The sequence below is a fragment of the Sceloporus undulatus genome, chromosome 1, assembly GCF_019175285.1.
Source record: "Sceloporus undulatus isolate JIND9_A2432 ecotype Alabama chromosome 1, SceUnd_v1.1, whole genome shotgun sequence".
NCBI lineage: Eukaryota > Metazoa > Chordata > Lepidosauria > Squamata > Phrynosomatidae > Sceloporus > Sceloporus undulatus.
In genome coordinates, this window is record NC_056522.1 from 48,635,011 (window position 1) to 48,655,287 (window position 20,277).

The 20,277-nt window shown below is 40.2% G+C and overlaps 1 protein-coding gene across 4 annotated transcripts in view; it reads right to left on the bottom strand.

Annotated features, from left to right (window-relative positions):
* The window catches only part of TOGARAM2 (TOG array regulator of axonemal microtubules 2), a 123,845-nt gene that overhangs the window by 74,543 nt on the left and 29,025 nt on the right, over positions 1-20,277 (bottom strand). For 2 of the 4 annotated variants that reach the window (XM_042437829.1, XM_042437839.1), the window contains exons 2-5: positions 12,930-13,064; positions 7,386-7,520; positions 5,664-5,939; positions 2,153-2,382 (exon numbers count right to left, since the gene is read on the bottom strand). In XM_042437829.1, coding sequence (XP_042293763.1) covers positions 2,153-2,382; positions 5,664-5,939; positions 7,386-7,520; positions 12,930-12,957 — 669 coding nt within the window. In that variant the 5' untranslated portion in view covers positions 12,958-13,064. Of the gene's footprint in view, positions 1-2,152; positions 2,383-5,663; positions 5,940-7,385; positions 7,521-10,569; positions 10,697-12,929; positions 13,065-20,277 lie in introns of those variants that run through there. The other 2 variants (XM_042437847.1, XM_042437822.1) reach the window with 2 other exon arrangements.

A 20,277-nucleotide genomic window follows, 5' to 3' on the forward strand; every position in this document is an offset into this window, starting at 1 on the left:
ATTCCTCACACAACTGACTGGTCAATAAAATTGTTCTGGGATACTATGGATTGCAAAATTTGCTGACTAGGGCTGCTGCCATACTGCAGAATGAATGCTCTTTGACACCACTTTAAGTGTTATGTCTCCATCTTATGGAATCCTGGGATTTGTAGTTTGTTGTGGCACTAGAGCAACAGAGAAGGCTAAATAGCTGACAAAACTGCAAATCCCCAAAATTCCATAGCATTGAGTCAATGAGTCAAAATGCATACATTTTCTAGAAAAGATACAACCTAGGTAGACTGGTGTTATTCCACCTTGCAAACGCTTGATGATAAGTTTAGATTGGGAATTGGAATTCCTTAGTAAAGTAATTTGACTCATAAATCATGATTCCCACATCTCACTGAATGTAATGGTAATAGCTGTGACATAAGCAACTAGCAAAAATAAAATTATACCTTTAAATTACAATATTATATGCACAGCCGAAATGTATTTATGTATGCATTGTTTCATGTAGAGTGCAAATTTGGCAAAATGTGATGTTTTTTAAAAAAAAATTAAAAGAATAAAAAAAGTAAAGAATCTTTTTTTAAAAAAAAAATTAAAAATTAAAAATTGAAATTTTAATTTAAAAAACCCTAGGACCTCTCCTTTCTCCTCCCACTGAGCCTAGTCCCACTTATACCATGTCTTCAACATGTTAAAGGGACACAGGCAAATGCTACAGACAGTTTCTGCCAAACATATATGTTTGAGGAGCGGTAATGTGTCACTCCCCCTTTAGGATGTCACCTGTTGCGGCCTGAAAGCCCCTCTCCCCATACTTCCCTAGTGATGCCACTGGCCTTCATTCTCAGCTTGAGAAATAAAATTTTAGTGATTAGTGATTTTCTGTTGTATGGAAACAGCACAATACTATGCATATATGTGGAGAAGTAAATCCTGCTAGGTTCAGACAGACCTAGTACTCAATACATGTGCATGAGATGGCAGTCAAAGTAATAGGGGAAATGTCACAGATACCTGAGCCTCTATTCAAAGCTTTGCAAGACAAACTGTTCACATACATGCATATATTAGCAGACTAAAGGTGGGTCTACACCAGCCAGAATACTCTGTGCTGCTCCCAAAGCATTCTAGCTCCAGGGCTGGCCTGAATTTCTCCATTACCTCCACACTCCAGAGCCATGCCAGGCAGCTGTTTAGAAACACATACCACTGTGCCATCCAACACTGCTGCTTCTGGCACAACTCCCTCTGAGATTGAAAACTAGGCACCCAGATCACATCTCTGGGCATCTTATTGTGACCTCTGAGAGAATGACTTGTGCCAGCCACAGTGATGCTGCGCAACACAGTGAAACACATATGTAAACATCTGTCCAATGTCACTCTGGAGTGCTCTGGATTTTCCTGCAAAATCACAAGTAAATAGTAAGGCGGGTTACAAACCGCCATAAAGTACGCGCTCTGCGCGTACTAAGGTTAGGAAGGGCCGTATTAGGATTAGGAAGGTTCTTACCTTCCTCACGGCCCTTCCTCCCAGTACGCGCAGAGCACGTTGTAAATGGCGGCGCCCATCCACATGGGCGCCGCCATTTTGACGTGTTGGACGCTGTGCGTCCAGACGTGTCGCAGCGGAAGTGATGCCGTGAGGGCACGCTCCGCCCCTTGCGGCGCCACTTCCGCGTTTCGAAAAGGAGCGCCATTTTGGCACTCCTTTTTCGCTGCGTGGGGAAGCCTCGCGGTCTGGCCGCTGGGGCTTCCCTACGCAGCGAATGGCGGCGGCAGGAAAACGGCCCCTTGAGGGCCGTTTGCAACCCGCCTAAGTCTTTTTAATCTGGTTTAAAGAAGGGACAGGCCAGAATCAATGTGCAAATTGCCTCACATTGTGAAGACAGTCCACATTTGAGTTGGAGCTTAGACCCTGCATCATGAAGACAGGATGCTGAGAGAGTGGGGGAGACCTGTTTATTTGGTCCACATGGACATGCCCAAAATCAAATGCAAGTTGATATAACTTGGCCTCATGGTAACCTGGTGATACATACACTTCAGTTTTTGATAGCAGAAATGTTGACATGAATACAAATCCTTCCAGAACATATCTACACATTTTCCAGCACAAATACCACTGTAAGTCTGTCTCTTTAACTGACTGTACCTGTTGGGTGGTTGCTTTGTTCTCTGAGTAATTGCCTCCAACTTCTAAGCACTCTGTGTCATTCTTCAACACTTTCTGATCTGTTTCCTGGAGTCTGCTGGTCTCTGGAGAAGTGGGGATGCTCTGAATTGGAGGCATGGGCTTAGAAGTGATCAAGAGTCTTTGAGAGGCAGATCTGGAAACAACTGGTTTCAGGTCAGGTCCTTTGGGACCAGCAGGGTCAAGCAAACCTACAATACAACACACAGAAAATTTCACACTGTAAATAATTTGCAGCCTAATTCTAAACATGTCTCAGCTATACTAGGAAGAAAGGATGCTCAGTCACTTGTACTTTTGTCTTACAATCCTGTGAACAGTCTTAAAACTAGGCAGGGGAGGGGGGGGAATTCCTTAGAAAAGCCAACCATTTCTTCCACCCCAGCAAAATGCATTCTCCATGTTCTTTCTGCTAAGATCTCCATAGTTAGCCATGCTGATGGCCCAAATCCAACTGTAGATATGGGCTGCTAGAACAATGTGCATTTCTGTAAATTCTGCAGGTTCTACAGAATTTACATAGTTTGGAGGAGGGTGCAAAAAGCCCAAACTCCTGTGAATAACATGTGGCCAGATAGCATTCTATTTGACTGAAATGAGAAGTATTTTAATCACGAGGCAAGCCCATAAAGTCCACAGCACTGATGCATCTGAGCAAGTAGACGCAAGTCTACAAAAGCTCATGCTGCCAACTTCTTTATTCAGTTAGTCTCAAAGATGCTACAAGATCTCTCTACATACTGATTCTACAGACTAACACAGATATATCTTTGCATTCTAGCACAATGTTGATGTACCTTATCTTTGAAATAAGGATTAAGTAAGCATGCTGCTATCATTTATTTTTCTTTATTGACATTTGTATCTCACCTTCTATCTAAAGAGCTTACAGTGGTGAACAATAAAGTCAACATGATAAATTCAAAACAATGTAAACTCCTAGTGGGAATGACAGGAAGGAACATTTTTACAATATGTTTGAAGGCAGCACAGAAAAGACATAGCCTAGTAGTAGACCACACATACCATAGCTGGAGATGGTATCCAAAAGAGAATTTGAAAGTCACTGGAGACTGTTTAACTCATTACATTTTTAAAATGCATCTGAAAAACATCACAGCCAAAATCTTCTTCAGGCTTTAAGAAACTGTAACTTGGATTGTGCTAGTTAAACTGCTTTTCTCTAACTGTGTAAAAAGGTATCCAGTAACTCCTTAGGATTTTTTTAAAAAAATTAAACAATAAAAAATAAATATACAAATACATACTAATTTTCTATATCTAAAAACATTTAAGGCTATAGTACATTACCTAACTATAAATTTAAAACCATCTACAACATAAAACAAAACAAACACACCAAACACATATACAAAACAGGGAAACAATAGCTTCCCACATACCTGACTATGGTTTGTACATATTACTAATCTAACTAATCTAACATAGTTTATTTTAAAAAGTCTATATAATACATAAATAACCACAAAATCATACTGTTTATACAAATAAAAAACTAAATAGAACCTCTACTGTTAAATTTATTGTCTAAAAGCCTAAAACCATAACAAACTTGCCCTTGTTTTTCATGTAATCAATCAATTTCTTTCATTCTTTCTTAACACAATCCAAAGACTTCTGTAGTTAACTTATCCATTTCTGCAAAATCATACAATCTTAACAACCAATCTTTTCATGAAGGAATTACTGTCTCTTTCTATCTTTATGCACATATCATTCTAGCAGCTATTATCATGTATTATAATAATCTTCCATGTGTCCTCTCCAACTAACTGTTCATCAAGAAATCCTAATAAAAAGATTTGGGGTTCCAGCCTTAGGCAATGGTTTTGACAGGCTGCACAATATTTGTCACATAATAGCCAAGCACAACTCTACCCTTAATCCAGCTGGTCACTAAATGGCCACAGGGATGTGCCACCAACCCAGTAGGCCACCTTTGCCTTCCCAGACTTCCACATATGTATGTAGGCAGGATCTGCCATCTTCCAACAGGACCTTGATATTTGTGTGTATCTTTTTAAATGCAATTTGAGATACAGAAAATAAATATTTTCAACCAGAGGCATTATAAAGAAGGAGACAAAGAGGATGTGGTATCCTACTGTATATGAAAAACTGGAGTCAAATCTCATAGTTCTTAAAGGATGGCTGCTTTATTGTAGAGAAAGCCCAATGCATTTCAGCCTCTCTCTATATATACACACACACACACACACAGAGTCTTCTTCAGAGGTGATTTGAAATCTGATTGCAGAATCATAAGCAGAGAATCTTATTCTATTTCCTGGACAAAAATAAAGCTATGATCTCCTAAAGAGGTTCAAAATCACCCTTCAAAAAGGCAGAGAGAAAGTGCATTGGGTTTTCTCTATAACAAAGCAGCCATCTATTGCATACTCTGAGATTCGTCTCCAATTTTTCTTGTGGATTCTATTGTGTGCTCTCTATTTATTTTTTTCTCTTTTGATGCTGAGATATACCTGTATCAGCAATCAAGAATTTGTTGTCATAGTACTAAGTCACAATCACCATTCTGACTCACAATATAGTGTTGAGAAGGATACACAGTCATAATATTGAGAAGGAGGCCTGAACAGTGGATCTGAAAATAGTTGGTGTTGGCCAGCATGTGAGACATAGCTCTCTATTCCATGCCCTGAAGGCAATGCATTATCGTTTCACCTGCTGACATACTGGTGGCCAAGCCTGCACTTCACAGCACATTTATTCCAGCTCTCTTGACTTCAACAAGTCTATTTCAAATAAATGCAGTTTTCAGTTACATTGGTTGATCATTCTGTGTGACAAGGGCAAAATTCAAGCATATTGCATTTGTTCCATTTAATATTGTAGCTTAATTGAGTGTTGAGTGGCTGAAGTCCCGTGGTTTTGTGCAGAGACTGAACAATTGCTTTTTTAAAGCATCATAATCTCACTGCCCTTGAAAGGTCAAAAACCAGTTGCATCCCCTCCCAGCATTCACTCATCACCTCCAAACAGCACAAAAGACACATGAAGGGCAAAAATTATTCAGCCTGTGTGATGTTGTCAGGTTGCAACTCATAGCATTCCTCATTGGCTATCCTGGCTAGGTCTGCTGGAAACTGCAGTCTAACAACATCTGTACAGCCATATGATTCCAAGATCCACAACACAGGACAACTTTTAGATTTAACTAGAAAACATAACACCAGTGAAGTCCTCCTCCTTATTGCATTATATCTGAAATTAAACTTTGTTGCACCCTGACTGCATAAAAAGGAAGCCTTAGGACTGGAGTATGGCTTTATCAAAGCTTCCAGCCTCTTAGGACGCATGCATCATTTAAACACATATCTCCATAGTGACCCAAAGCAGCTTTATTTTGGCCTTTCTGTTTGGGACCATAATCTGCATGAGCCTCACCACCACCTTTTAATGAGAATCAGTAGATAAGTACTGGTCCTACCTTTATTTGATGCAAGTACGCCTTCAGACATTCTCCTCTTCTTGAGCTTGTCCTTGATCTGAGCAGTCTCCAGGGCTGCACTGCTCACTTCCTGTTTGCTTGGCTGCTGTCTTGGCTGGATGCTGGGCAGCTGAGAAGAGTCCTGCATGGCTATGTGATCCATATTTTTCTTCTCAAAGCTGTTCCTATTGTCCCAGGGCTCCAGGGAAGAAATATCCAGAGATTCCTCTTTGCCTCCCCACAGACATCCTTGCTTTAATACTGAATGAAGAGATGCTGTGGGATGATATAACAAGTGGGGCTCAGTTACTCGATCAATGAATTTGTTCATTCATTTTGACACACTTCATTATTTCCTTCAAATAACTTGTGCATCAATCAATTTTGAAGATCAAGACAGAGCTATTAAAGGACATCTGGTGGAGCCCAAAAATCCTCTCCTGCCTGAGGGGCCACACCTTTGGGGATAACTTGTTTTTAAAGGGTTGGTGACAGCTATGGATAAGGAAGAAAATGTGGACTAAATATTTAGTGGTAAAGTCTAGTTAACAGTGGAGAAGACTGCTTGAGGAGGTGGCGGATTCACCATTGATGGTTTATTATCTGTCAGGGATATTATAGTTGCATCTTCTGAATTGTAAATCCTGCATACAGCAAGGGGTTGGGCTATATGATCTCCAAGGTTCATTCCATTCTATGATTCTATGAGAAGGTTAGTGAATCTAAGAAGAACCAAGCTTCCTGGGGCCTGCTGCCTGCACTAACATGTTTGCCACAGTATTGGGGCATATACAACTAACAACCTAGGAAGTAACTAAGAGCAATTTTCAAGGATCAATGTAAGTGCACATGGGGTTGTCTAGATTTGTCCAAAGAAACAAGACTTATCACAGTATAGTCTTGCTGGATTTTGCTGGTTGTTACTTCTGCAGTCATCAATTCAATTCTTTTTATAGGCTGTTCATAGCATATTTTTTTATCTGCACTAGGACTCTTCCAAAGGCTTTTAAAACCAGTGTGTTGAAGTGTTCCTATGGCTTGAAAGACAAATTTCTCCATCTCCTTTTTTCCTTAATTGTTTTTAAATGTCATGATGTAAAAATGCACTACAACATCAGGAGAGAAAGAGAGAGAAGCGAAGGATATCTTTTTGTTCTAGCATAACAGGATTTTCATAGAATCATAGAACATTAGACTTGAAAGGGACCACAAGAGCCATTAGTTCTATCCCCTACCATGCAGAAATACACAGCTAAAATACTCCTAAAACATGTCCATCCAAGCTTTGTTTAAACAGCTTCAAAGGAGGAGAGTACACCACCCTATAAGGCAGTGTGTTCTGCCTCATAACACCTCTTACAGTCAAGATGTTTTTCCTAATATTCAGGTGGAATCTCATTTCTTGTAATGTGAATCCATTGCTTCATGTTAAAGAAAGAAAGAAGCCCATCTAAGGTGGGAATAAAATGTTACAGCTGGTACTGAGGATTGCCAAAAATTTTCCAACATATTTGGATTTTTTAAAAAGAAAAGTCTGAGAACTACATAAAAAAAATATTCTAGCTTCCTGGCACATTTGTCCTATTTAGAGGCACTCACAGTCAGATTTATAATCCTTGTGCAACTGACCTTCTCACCCATCTCTACATATAGTGAGGTTTTGCCATAGCATTCAGAGCTACATCTTGAGAAGTAATCAGAGCCAGTTTACACCATTCTCACCATCATCTGCAGTCGACCAACCATTCCCACAGAGCTGAAAACTGGAATCAATGCTCCCTCCTCTCTGTGATCTGCATCTAGGTTTCACTTTGGGGATGGTCCCACAATAGATGGCAACAGGTGCTCGGTATGTAGCTTGAAAATGAAAACATTGCAGATTTCTAATTACTGTTTTATTTGCTTTTTACTTTCTTCCCAGATTTGGGCAACTGCTTCCCTTGTTTAGAATAATACTCCTCTTAATTTTAATCATCAGCATATTCTGTAACACAAAGCAAACCATTTGGGGCAGCAAACATATGCTGTCAGACTACCATTTTCATCATTCCTGACCACTGGTCATGTTGATGGAGTTGATGACACATGGAGTCCAGGCACGTATGGTGGAGATATAGGTTACCCATTCCTTCTTTTAGGAATGTGGATGGCCAGAACTGATGTCTTAAGTAGTGTCTGAAACTGTAGGCCCCACTGCTAGAGAGGGGAGGGCACAATTTAGTAATCTGCTTCCAGCACAAAAGTGTGCAGCATTTACTATGTTTTTTTTCCTGGAATGTATACTTCAAATGAGTATTATACCAAAAGAAAAAAAGGGGGGGAAAGCTTTCCTGTAGAAGGGCACTTCTGATTTAGCTCCTTTTCAGGCAACAGAACAAATACAGAGTGTATCAGCAGAACTTGCTAAAGAAATTGCTGTTCAGTACCCAGAATATCTCTGTGTGACTGATTTGTAGGGACTGAGGTTTTAAAGATGGGTGCCTTATTATGTTTGCACTGGGCCATGAATTACAGGATACGTACGCATCTCAGGTGGGCAACTAATCCATGAGGGAAAGCTTTACAATGGAGTATCTTCACCCAAACCTTGGACTTCACCCAAGAGAAGTTGAGCTACTAGGTCAAAAGCATGGAATTGGCTCATTAAAAATATATTTGTCACTCCAAATTCATTGAAAATATTCACCAACAATTTAAACATTCTTTATTTTAACTGTTAAACACCAGTGATGTTATTTTTAGTAGACTTTGTTTCCCTCATGACTTTCATCCATTATTGACTATTTCTGGTAAGTATAAAGATTTTTTTTTAAAAAATCAATCAATTAATTAATTTCCATATATATATATATATATATATATATATATATATATATAATTTAATATTCACATGTAAGCACTACTGTTTCCAAGTTCTACTTGGGTCATCTGGGCAGGAAGGGAAGTATGAGTTGAATCTGACTGAGACCAAGTTTTTCCGAGCTCTGGCCTATTTTTTCATCTTGGATATTCTTCTTTTCTAACTTGCTTTTTGACCCCGTTTCCCAATTTCTCTTTAGGTATTGGGCACTAACTGGCTCTAAAACCTCTGGCTCATTTCAGAGTGCTCCCTGTAGTCCAGATCTAATTCGCTGCATATTTACACTTCTATGCCTTTTTGAATTGCTTTCCCTCATAAACTGTGTATCAATATGAGCAGGGTGCAATGAGGTTAGATTTTTCAGTGCTTCTTGAGTCTATGGTGACCTGCTGTCTAAAACATATTGGGTCATTCAAAAGATTCTAGATCCCCATGGCTGGCCTCCAATCCCACATGCCCATGTCCTCCGGGTGTCTCAACTTGTCAGATAGAGTCTCAATCAAATCCTCTGTCATTCTACTTTTTCAATTGCTTTTCAAATCTCTCAGTTTCTCACTCCTGTTTCCATTTTCCGCTTTTGTCCTCCACTTAGTTCAACTGCTGAGTGCAATTGAAAAAGTAGTTTGCACTCAGCAGAAGGAAAGGAGAGGAAAGGTGAGAAGGAGGTGAAATCTGGTCGTTTCCAATAGACTCAGGCAAAAGGAAACTCCTGCAGCCTCTCCTAGTTCACCATCTCAATCACACTCTCAGGTTGCATGGCCACACATGTCCCAGTTTTCATCTGTGAGATATTGGAGGATGGGGATATTGGAGGTTGTGTCAGCCTCATTTCAATTTTGAGAAGTCCTCTCCTCCTGCTACAGCCTGCCACATCCAAGGCCATTCCTTAAGATCAGTCCCAAACCTCAGGACTGCAAGGTAGGATTGCCAAGTGAAAAACTGGATCGGCAAATGCTTCGCGCAGCCAAGGACCAGAGAGACCCTCTCACAGCCGCAGGAGTTTACCGCATACTATGCAGCTGCGGACAAGTCTACATAGGGACCACCAAACACAGTGTACAAACCAGAATCAAGGAACATGAGAGACACTGCAGACTGGGCCAGCCAGAAAAATCACCAGTAGCAGAACATGCCACAAACCATCCTGGGCATAAAATACTGTTTGAAAACACCGGAGTTCTGGACCATGCCAACCACTACCATGTCAGGATGCACAGGGAAGCCATTGAAATCCACAAACACCTGGACAATTTCAACCGGAAAGAAGAAACCCTTAAAGTGAACAAAATTTGGCTGCCAGTCCTGAGAAATAGCAAAATAAAGACTCAGCAAATGCAAATGGGAAACCATTCAGAGTCAGGGGCTTTCCCAGCAGATAATGATTACCAATTAGCAGACATTAATCCTCGTTTGCATTAGCCTCCCAGCCTGAGGCCAGCCATCAGCACAGAACAATACACATGCAAATCACTCCTGCATTCTCAGGCTCACACAGTATATATACACCCACTTTTTCCAGGCAAAGCATTATCTGAAGATGCCAGTCACAGATGCTGGCGAAACGTCAGAACGAAACTCTGCTAGAACATGGCCACATAGCCCGAAAAACCCACAAAAAACTATGGATGCCGGCCATGAAAGCCTTCAACTTTACGTTGGATGAGATTCCTACGTATATCTTTAGTGCATGTAGACCCTAGGGCCATTTTGTAATCCCCAGGCCACCATGGTGGTTTTAAATAGGTACGAAATGGCCTCCAGGGAGCTTGTGAAGTATTTTTGTCACTTTTTAAAACCAGAGGTAATTTGGAAGTAACTTCTGGTCCATTCCTGGCTTGTTTGTTTTTTAAAAAGCCTCTGAAACCCACCAACACCACCTCCTATACAATAGCCTTGGCCTGTTTTTCACCTGACAACCCTAGAGCAAGAGGATATAGTGGAGATGGTGGGTTAGAAAAGCCCTGTTATGAGAGGACTCTTCTACTCATGTCACCATTAGCAAGAGTTGTTGGCTAAGTCCAAAACTGAAGATTTTGTAAAACAAACCTTTTTGTTATTGTAAATCCAAAATGCACAGTGCTGAACAGAAGTAACTTTTTCTTTACATACGAGAGGATCACATTACAGGGAGGCTCCTCCCTCCCTAACTGTCATCTTTTGGCCTCTGAGGGAGAGAGAAGGCTGGCCCAGTACCATCAGGGGCTGGCCTGAAGAAAGAGGCTCCTCCCTCCCTAACTGTCATCTTTCGGCCTCTGAGGGAGAGAGTAGGCTGGCCCAGTACCATCAGGGGCTGGCCTGAAGAAAGAGGCTCCTCCCTCCCTAACTGTCATCTTTCGGCCTCTGAGGGAGAGAGAAGGCTGGCCCAGTACCATCAGGGGCTGGCCTGAAGAAAGAGGCTCCTCCGTCCCTAACTGTCATCTTTCAGCCTCTGAGGGAGAGAGAAGGCTGGCCCAGTACCATCAGGGGCTGGCCTGAAGAAAGAGGCTCCTCCCTCCCTAACTGTCCATCTTTCGGTCTCTGAGGGAGAGAGTAGGCTGGCCCAGTACCATCAGGGGCTGGCCTGAAGAAGAGGCTCCTCCCTCCCTAACTGTCATCTTTCGGCCTCTGAGGGAGAGAGAAGGCGGGCCAGTACCATCAGGGGCTAGCCTGAAGAAAGAGGCTCCTTCCTCCCTGTCATCTTTCGGCCTCTGAGGGAGAGAGTAGGCTGGCCCAGTTCCATCAGGGGCTAGCCTGAAGAAGAAGAGCCCTCCCTCCGGTCCATCTGCCTTGGTCCAGGCCTCAGAGGGAGAGAAGAATGCTGGACCTGATTCCCTCCCCCCCTCACCATTCCCTTCTCCTTTTGTGTCGTGTCTTTTAGATTGTAAGCCTGTAGGCAGGGAACTGTCTGTTATCCCCTCTATTGTAAACTGCTCAGATTCCCAGTGATTGGGCGGTATATAAATAAAACCTATTATTATTATTATTATTATTATTATTATTATTATTATTATTATTACAGAGAAATCTCTAGGCAACACCCCTCCTTGTGATGCCTGTTTGCACCAATGCAAACAGATTTAATGTCTTGCATATCTTCCATCACCAACAGCAGTACCTGGGAATTTCCATAGTATGTTGTAACAAATTAGAGCCACTACACCACAACAGAGCCTTTAATGTGAAAGATTCATTGGCAGTTACTGGATGCAGCAGGTATGCTACAGCAAAGCAAAAAGAAATCTCATATATCTTTCAGCCAAAGAAGGCTGGACTCCCCCTCAGCTTGTTATATAGACAGGTCCACAGAATACACAAGACTCATCTGTGGACCCCAAATATTCTGTTGGCTTCCGTGAGCATCCTTCTAAAACAGAGGGAGGGAAAGGGCAGCCTATAGGGCATATACTCTGCCCCAGGCCCATATTTCTATGGGAGGGAATCATGCTTTGCTCCTCAAAGTGACAGTGATAATTTTGCCACATTTTGGGCCACTGTGGACCATTTTAGGCCTGGGGATTCCTTGTTTTTCTACAAAAAGTGACCTAGGGCTTTTCTGGACCTAAAATGACCCAGAGAAGTGTTGGGTCATGAAAAGACACACTGTGTCCACCACGACCACCTGCAGAGTTGAACTGCTTCAACAGGACGCCAGGGAGAAGGAATCTGAAGCGATGTCTGCAAAGGTATTCAAGCCAAGAAGGAAAATATTCCTTCACCACTGCAAACGGCCTTGAGCTCCTGGCTTGAGTAATAACAACAAGAGCACTTCAAGCTTTCACTCTACACGAGGGCTTAATAAATAAGTTACTTTAATAAATAAAGTTACTTTGCCAACCAAACAACCATAACAACAAAAATAGAGAGGCAGTTACTCTTACACCAACTGTCATAACTGACACTCTCTCTTAGAAGGACAGTTAAGAACGACAGTTGACAGTTGCATCAACATTCCAATGATGCACTGTTTAAATACTCACACATATAACTGCCACTAGAGGTGTAAATAACTTCCACACAGCTCCACCTAGTGGCCACATCATTGTCATTTTATCAGACCTGTTTCAACATGGTCCTGACAAGAAGGCCAAAAATATGAACACCTCCCTCCAAAGAGACATGGAGGGTATTTGGAAGTTTAAACAAATGAACAATTGAGAGGTGCAGTGGGAAAAGTTCAGGGGTGGAGGAATTGAGGTCCCTCAACCCATGACAATTGCCATCCCATCATATATGTCATCACATATAATCTACTGTGGTACATCTGTCTGTCTGTCCATCTATTTGCTCATATATATATATATATATATATATATATATATATATATATATATATATCCCCAGAGATAAAATATCTTACTGTGCTCCAGAAATGAACACAAACACACACACACACACAGAGCATAGAAAGATTACAAAAAAATCTTTACCTGCTGTGAATTTTTCATGTGTTGCCATGCGTACAGAAAACTCCAGGATTTCCTTAAAAGTAAGAAAGTACTGATCCTGGTTCTTTCAGTTTCTCCCACTGCTGCTGTTGTTTCTCTCCTAGAACATCCAAAGATCTGCAGAGATCACCACCAAAAGTAAGATCATCAATAGATGACACAGTATCTACAGCTCTTACATTTCATCAGCTAGTTAAAATCTTGAACTCTCAGTTAGGAAGTGAGAGCAATTGCTTCATCATACATTATTATCAGGTTCCTGTAGAGCAATGGTTCCCAAACTTTGGTCCTCCAGATGATTTGGACTTCAGCTTGCAGAATTCCTGATTGTTGGCCAAGCTGGCTGGGGTTCCTAGGAATTGAAGTTCAAAACATCTGGAGAACCAACATTTGGGAACCATTGCTATAGAGAAATTGTCTGCATGTACAAAGAAAAGAAAAGCAACAAATGCCATCTCATATGAAGTTAGCATACATATCTATTTTGTTGTAAGCACATCTATGAAAGTGAATGAGATATATGCATGGTTTGGCTTCATGGTGAGTATCTCTCTTCTACTCAGAACACACAACTACTGGCAGGTGTGTGGAGACTCACAATGAGGTAAGTGGATATACCTGTAAAAGCTGAAATGCAGACCACTTATTGATGATGCCTTCCTCGGGGTCAGCAAATTTATGTGAATGCAAATTGCGTTCGAACTGGCTTCCCATTGCTCAAAAATAGCATGCCATTGTCTGAATTTGCGTGTGGTAGTATATCACGCAATAACGTGAAACCGCATTATTGCACTTGAACTGACTTCCCATCGCCTGAATTTGCGTGTGGCAGTCTATCACGCAATAACGTTAAACCCCATGATTGCGTTCGGATTGCCATTGGATTATACTTCCAATTTCCCTAATAACGTCCATATAGTCATCTTGACTAACAGCCATTGATAGCTTTGTCCCTCATTGCCAGACAAGTCATGAAGGAAGGTCAACAAAGAAACACACAAACAGTAACAAGGACAATTTCAAAGACACCTTGTGGACAAATGTGTCTGAGCTGGGAAAGGAACAATGTCCCACTCTTCTCAGATCACCCTTGGTGTTTTCAGACTAGCACGAATTTTCCTATTCTCTTATGATTACATGCAGATTTTCAAGTTGAATTTGCACATTCCAAGAGTTACTGTAAGTTTGGAAAACTAGGTCTCATTCCCACTAGGGGCATGAAACACATCTGTAAATGGGAAAGTGATACATCACTTAAGTACACCAATGTATTTTACATTTTGATGTAACCAGCTTCTAAAACATTTTTTTAAATTGTAGTAAAACATTTTAATTTCAATGCTATTGCACCATTACTTCAGCAATGAAAAGTAGTTGTTATAATAAAATGGAATGGAAAAACAACAGAGTAGCAGAATGGCCTTAAGCAGAAATATTAGAAAGGCAGTTTATTTCCATACTTTTTTAAAAAAAAAAAATCAATATTTCATTTATTCTCAGGTTTCTTAATTTAAACAACATGGCATGAATAATTTAATATTTATAAGATGGGGCAGAGTGCCAATTGAATGATCTTTCTAAAAACATGCAGCTATTTGAAACAGGAAAAAATAATGGTAAATGTGTACCAAGGTATAGATGAGCAGTGATAGACTTCTCTATTAAATACATCACTGGGATGGCTGGATAAGTCTACTTCCTGTCCTGTTCAATTCGGCATGTGTTCATTCATAAGTCCATTGTGTCCTATTCCTGCATTAATCTGTTTTTTGTTTTGCAGATTCATATTCAAAAAATCATATTTCCATATATATTAAAATACTGTCAAAACATTCTTCTTACAGCATATGCATTTCTAAACACATTTTTATCCTACAACATGCATTTTAAATGTGTCTTGTTACAATTTTTGAGATGAAAACTACTGCATCACAGTATTCAAAGAAATACAGAATCCAAACAATAATTGTGTTCTGGATTGCACATTAGTCTAGGAAGCTGACATCCATTCTCATCAGAACCAGAAAAAATCAAATTTGTCAAGTATCTCTATACATCACTGCACCCCTCTAAACTATGCCTTTTAAAAAATGACAAGAGTAGAAATAAGCTCCCAACCTTAGAAGAAAGATATATATCAAATATATAATCAAACAAGACTACTGATGTCTGGGGAGACTGTGGGCTAGTCTAAACGCAAGTGTATTATGCATTGCTGCAGATTTTCGCACATTCGCTTTGACACTTAATTGTCTTCACTTTTCTGCACAAATTTGCATCTATTCACCCTCCCTCTGCTGAAAATGCACAACAATACAAATCCATGCAAATTGGATGAATAGCCACATGTTTGATAATGCACATCCAAGAGGATACTCACAGATACGCCAATAAAACTGTGATTCCTTTTTCTGCAGAGTTTTAGGAGTCCCCCTCCCTGAAAAAAGCCCAGATTCTTCTGAATTGATTGTGGAGGCATTGTATTCTATTTGAATAGAATGAGGAATATTTTAATTATGTAGACGAGCCCTGTGCTATGGTTCTTCCAACACAACAACAAAAATAAGATATTCAGGGGTAGCCATAGGCATTTTGCTGCCTGAAGCAAAGAACATGAAGATGCCTCCTTTCCCTTCCATGTGATCAGCTGGCAAGAATGAGAAATTAATCATTTTTCAATAATGTTGATGGGTCAGTGCCCTCCATCCCACTCTGTAGGCAGCAGGCTAGCTTAGGGCTACAGTCCCAGCTATATAGACCAAAGATTTCTTAAACATCTTTCTGCTACTCTTCAACATCTGCCATAGAGGCTTTGTTGTTGTTGTGTGCCTTCAAGTCATTTCTGATTTATAGCAACCTTCCATTAAACCTATCATAGGGTTTTCTTGGCAAGATTTGTTCATAGGAGGTTTGCCACTGCCTTCCCCCTGAGGCTGAGAAGATGTGATTTACTCAGTGGGTTACATGGACAACCCAGGAATCAAACCCTGGTCTCCAGAGTCATAGTCCAACATTCAGACCACTACATCATGCTAGAGGCTACCATTGCCTATTATTAGGGCTGGCACTCTGAATTCTATACAGCATAAAAGAGATGGAAGAAAAATGGGAATGAGACAAAAGAACCACGATTTGATTATGATATCATGCACATCCCCAGTAAATACCAAGTGTGGGTGAATGCCATATCTGTGGGCAGCTTGTCAGAAAGGCATAGTTCTGCTGAAACTGCAGGTTATGGTAAAGTTCACATTAATTTCTGTGCTAGGCAGGCACGGTTATGATGATAAACACAGTTGACAATTCCACAGATGAGTTGTAGAAGAGATGAGAGCCATTTCCACAATAAACCAACTAGAAGAGGGACTCAAAGCGATTGATTTGTGAGGGAAAGATTTGTGAAGAAAAATTGGATGCATCACGCTTGGTTAAACCATGACAAAAAAGTGTGAGCCTGGGATGGAACAACCAGAACTATTTATTCATTCTTCCCCTAAAAATGAAATATTGAGAATACTCTATATATGCCTCAACCTGAAATAAATGTGCAAAGATAAAATACCAGCCAATTAACTGTAAATTTAGACAAGCTGACCATTTATTAATTTATTTGTCAATGTATCATGCTGCAGCCTGCCAGCATTTCTCAAACATCTTCCCTATGCAGCAATATATTTACATGTTTCCTCTGTATTATGCTCTGCAACATGAATTCCTAAATTTAAATCATATGGAGCCATAGGAGAGTTTCAAATGGTAAGACAATTTGTATAGTTTGTGCTTTTGAAAAAGAAATAAGACATTCTTATCTTTAAAGGGGGAATATGCGTGTGGAAAACATTTCTAAAAACTTTCCCACTATATATTGCTTTGGCCACAAGGGGATTCCTTTCTCATGTCAACATGGGAAAAATCTGCAATTAGACAAAGCAATGAAAAGTTTTAGATTAATGGTAATTGAGGGAATCCTAGCTGACATTTCTACTCCTGCCCCCATTTCCCACTTAACAATCTCCCCATCTCAGTCTTTATGACCAATTATACATCACAGTAACTGTTCTGGGACAACTTACATAGGTACCTTTCACACTACAGAATTATAGCATGACAATTGCACTCTAACTGTTATGGTGACATTGTATGGAAACCTGGGGGTTTGTAGTTTGGTAGAGCACTAGAGCTCTCTGGCTGAGAGTTCCAAATGCCCCTCACTAAACTGGAAATTCCAGGATTAGTATTATTATTAACCTTTATTTATAAAGCACTGTAAATTTACACAGCGCTGGATTCCATAAAGTAGAACCATGGCAGTCAATGAGGAATCATATAATTGCATAGTGTGAAAGGATGCCTACTCCAATGTAAAAAATGGGGGCTTGTAGCCTTATCTATGGCCCAAAGTACAGAGAAAAATTGAATCCTTAGAACTGCTTGTTTTAAAAATGCATAATCTTGCCCTTTCTTCCAGAAAACTAAATGTAGTTGACCAAAAAAAACATATATATATAGCTATTAAAAACAAGATCTTCTCAGCTGGTCCTGTTCGCTACATCTTCAGAGATTAATTCTACTCCAGTATCCAAATCAAGCACACAAAGACCTATGTATGGAGCCCTGGTGGCACAGTGGTTAAATGCCTGTACTGCAGCCATTCACTCAAAACCACAAGGTTGCGAGTTCAAGACCAGCAAAAGGGCCCAAGCTCGACTCAGGCTTGCATCCTTCCGAGGTTGCTAAAATGAGTACCCAGACTGTTGGGGGCAAATTAGCTTACTTGCTAATTAGCTTACTTGCTGTTCACCGTTATGATCTTTGGAATAGCAGTATATAAATAAAACATATTATTATTATTATTATTACAGTATTATTATTATGTATAAGAGCACTAGAAATGTGGTGGTAGAGCAGGATCACAAACCAGAATAAGTCAAAGGAAGTGGTTTTTCCACTTTCTTCTGCATTTGTTGTTTTGTGCTGTTGGCTTTGACATATGGCAACCTGATGAAAGGGGGATCTTCCAAAGCTCCACTCATCAGCAGCCTTGTTTAGGTCTTGCAGGCTCGGGACTATGTTTTCCTTTATTGGGTAAATCCATCTGTAATGTGGTCTTCCTCTTTTCCTACTGTCTTCCACTATCTATACTAACCAGACCTAATATTGAGTACTGGTCCCAGTTATGGGTTCCATGCTTAAAGAAATATGTTACAGATAGACTGGAGTAGTTTCAGAGAAGTTAAACTATAACTATTAATTCAGATGTGAAAAATGTGCATTCTGAAGGAGAGGGTAGCCTGATGTATTAGATTTAGATTTAAATAAATCTAAAACCCTGAAAAAAAATTGATTTCCCATGTGAGAATGAGATAGTGAGCCCTTGATTTTTCAACAAGCAGTTTTTGCCATTTGTATAAGATAAAATGTCTCTGTGTAAAAATACCATATATACTCAAGTTTAAACTGACCTCATGTATAAATTGAGGGCAGGTTTGGGGTCCAGAATTACAGTTTTGGATATGACCCATGGATAAGTCCAGGGTAGAACTGAGGAGCAGGTAATAAAGGATGAAAAGGATGAAGCAAAAGAAAATGATGCCAAAAAACTAACAAAACTCAAGTAGGCATGACAGTTTGCGCTCACCCAAAAGGCTGGATGGATGAAGAGAGAATTACAGGAAATTGTGGCTGTGTGATGTGTGGGGTATAAGTGGGGCTAAGAAGACGTAGACATGTCAAAAGGATGAATAGGCAAAGCAAATACAATTGTGACTACATTAATAGTGATTATAGCCTTTAACTTTAATGTCACAACTTTGCTTGGTTTTAACCCAGAGAAGCTGACAAACATATACAAATGTCTTATTCAGATCTTTCAAAGCCTGATTCCTCTCGGCATTTCTTTGAGAGGAAGCACCAAAGAGCTGCCACCGCCACCATTTGCCCACCAAGGCATTCAAAAAGGTCAGAAGCAGTGCCATGGCAGAGAGATTAGATGGGGTTGGCACTTCTTTTAGGTGCTCCTGGGATGGACTAAGCTCTTCCCTTTTGCCACTCTACTTAGAGAAGGGAATAGTTCCTTCTTTGATAAGAGTTAAAATACAGTACTTACATTGGCCCAGGATAAGTTGACCCAGTTTTTTGGTTCAATTTTTTGACTAAAATTTCTAGACATGAATATATACACTAATCTCTTTTTTTCCTTTGGGAAGCAAATCACACATATGCAGCAAGGACCAGGGTTTGTTTGTTTGTTTTATCAAAAAGATACAAACTACCTTTCCACTTCTTATACTTTTTTAAATGTCCTTGCAAAAAGGCAGAAGCAATCATAGTTTTCACAAAATCAAATTTGCCACAAAATTAATTCTCCCTAGTGTAAGTACTTTCATCTAGTATAACTACAACAACAACCTCCCCAAAAAATTCTGATAATACCAAGGGTATTAAAAGAACTGGCAAAAGTAGTATCGGAGCCATTAGCAATAATCTTTGAAAACTCCTGGAGAACAGGAGAAGCCCCAGCAGACTAAAGGAGGGCAAACATTGTTCCCATCTTCAAAAAGGGGGGGAAAGAGGATCCCAACAATTATCGTCCAGTTAGTCTGACATCAATCCCAGGAAAGATTCTGGAGCAGATCATTAAACAGAGAGTCTGTGCACATCTAGAAGGCAATGCCATAATCACAAAAAGTCAACATGGGTTTCAGAGAAACAAGTCATGCCAGACAAACCTTATCTCTTTCTTTGATAAAATTACCAGCTTGGTAGATGAAGGGAATGCTGTGGATATAGTGATTTCTTGATTTCAGTAAGGCCTTTGACAAAGTTCCCCATGACATTCTTGCAAACAAACTTGTAGAATGTGGGCTAGACAAGGCAACTGTTACATGGATTTGTAATTGGTTGACTTGCCGGACCCAAAGGTTGTTCAACAATGGCTTCTTTTCATCCTGGAGTGAAGTGACCAGTGGGGTCTGTCCTGGGTCCTGTGCTATTCAACATCTTTATCAATGACTTGGATGACAGAATTGGGGGCATGCTCATCAAATTTGCCGATGACACCAAATTAAGAGGAATAGCTAATACTCCAGAAGACAGGATGAAAATTCAAAATGATCTAAATAGACTAGAAAGCAGGGCCAAAGCTAACAAAATGAAATTCAACAGAGAAATGTAAGGTACTGCACTTAGGGCGGAAAAATAAAATGCACAGATATAGGATGGGCAACACCTGGCTGAACGAGATTACATGTGAAAGGGATCTAGGAGTTCAAGTAGACCACAAGTTGAACATGAGTCAACAGTGTGATGCAGCAGCTAAAAAGGCCAATGC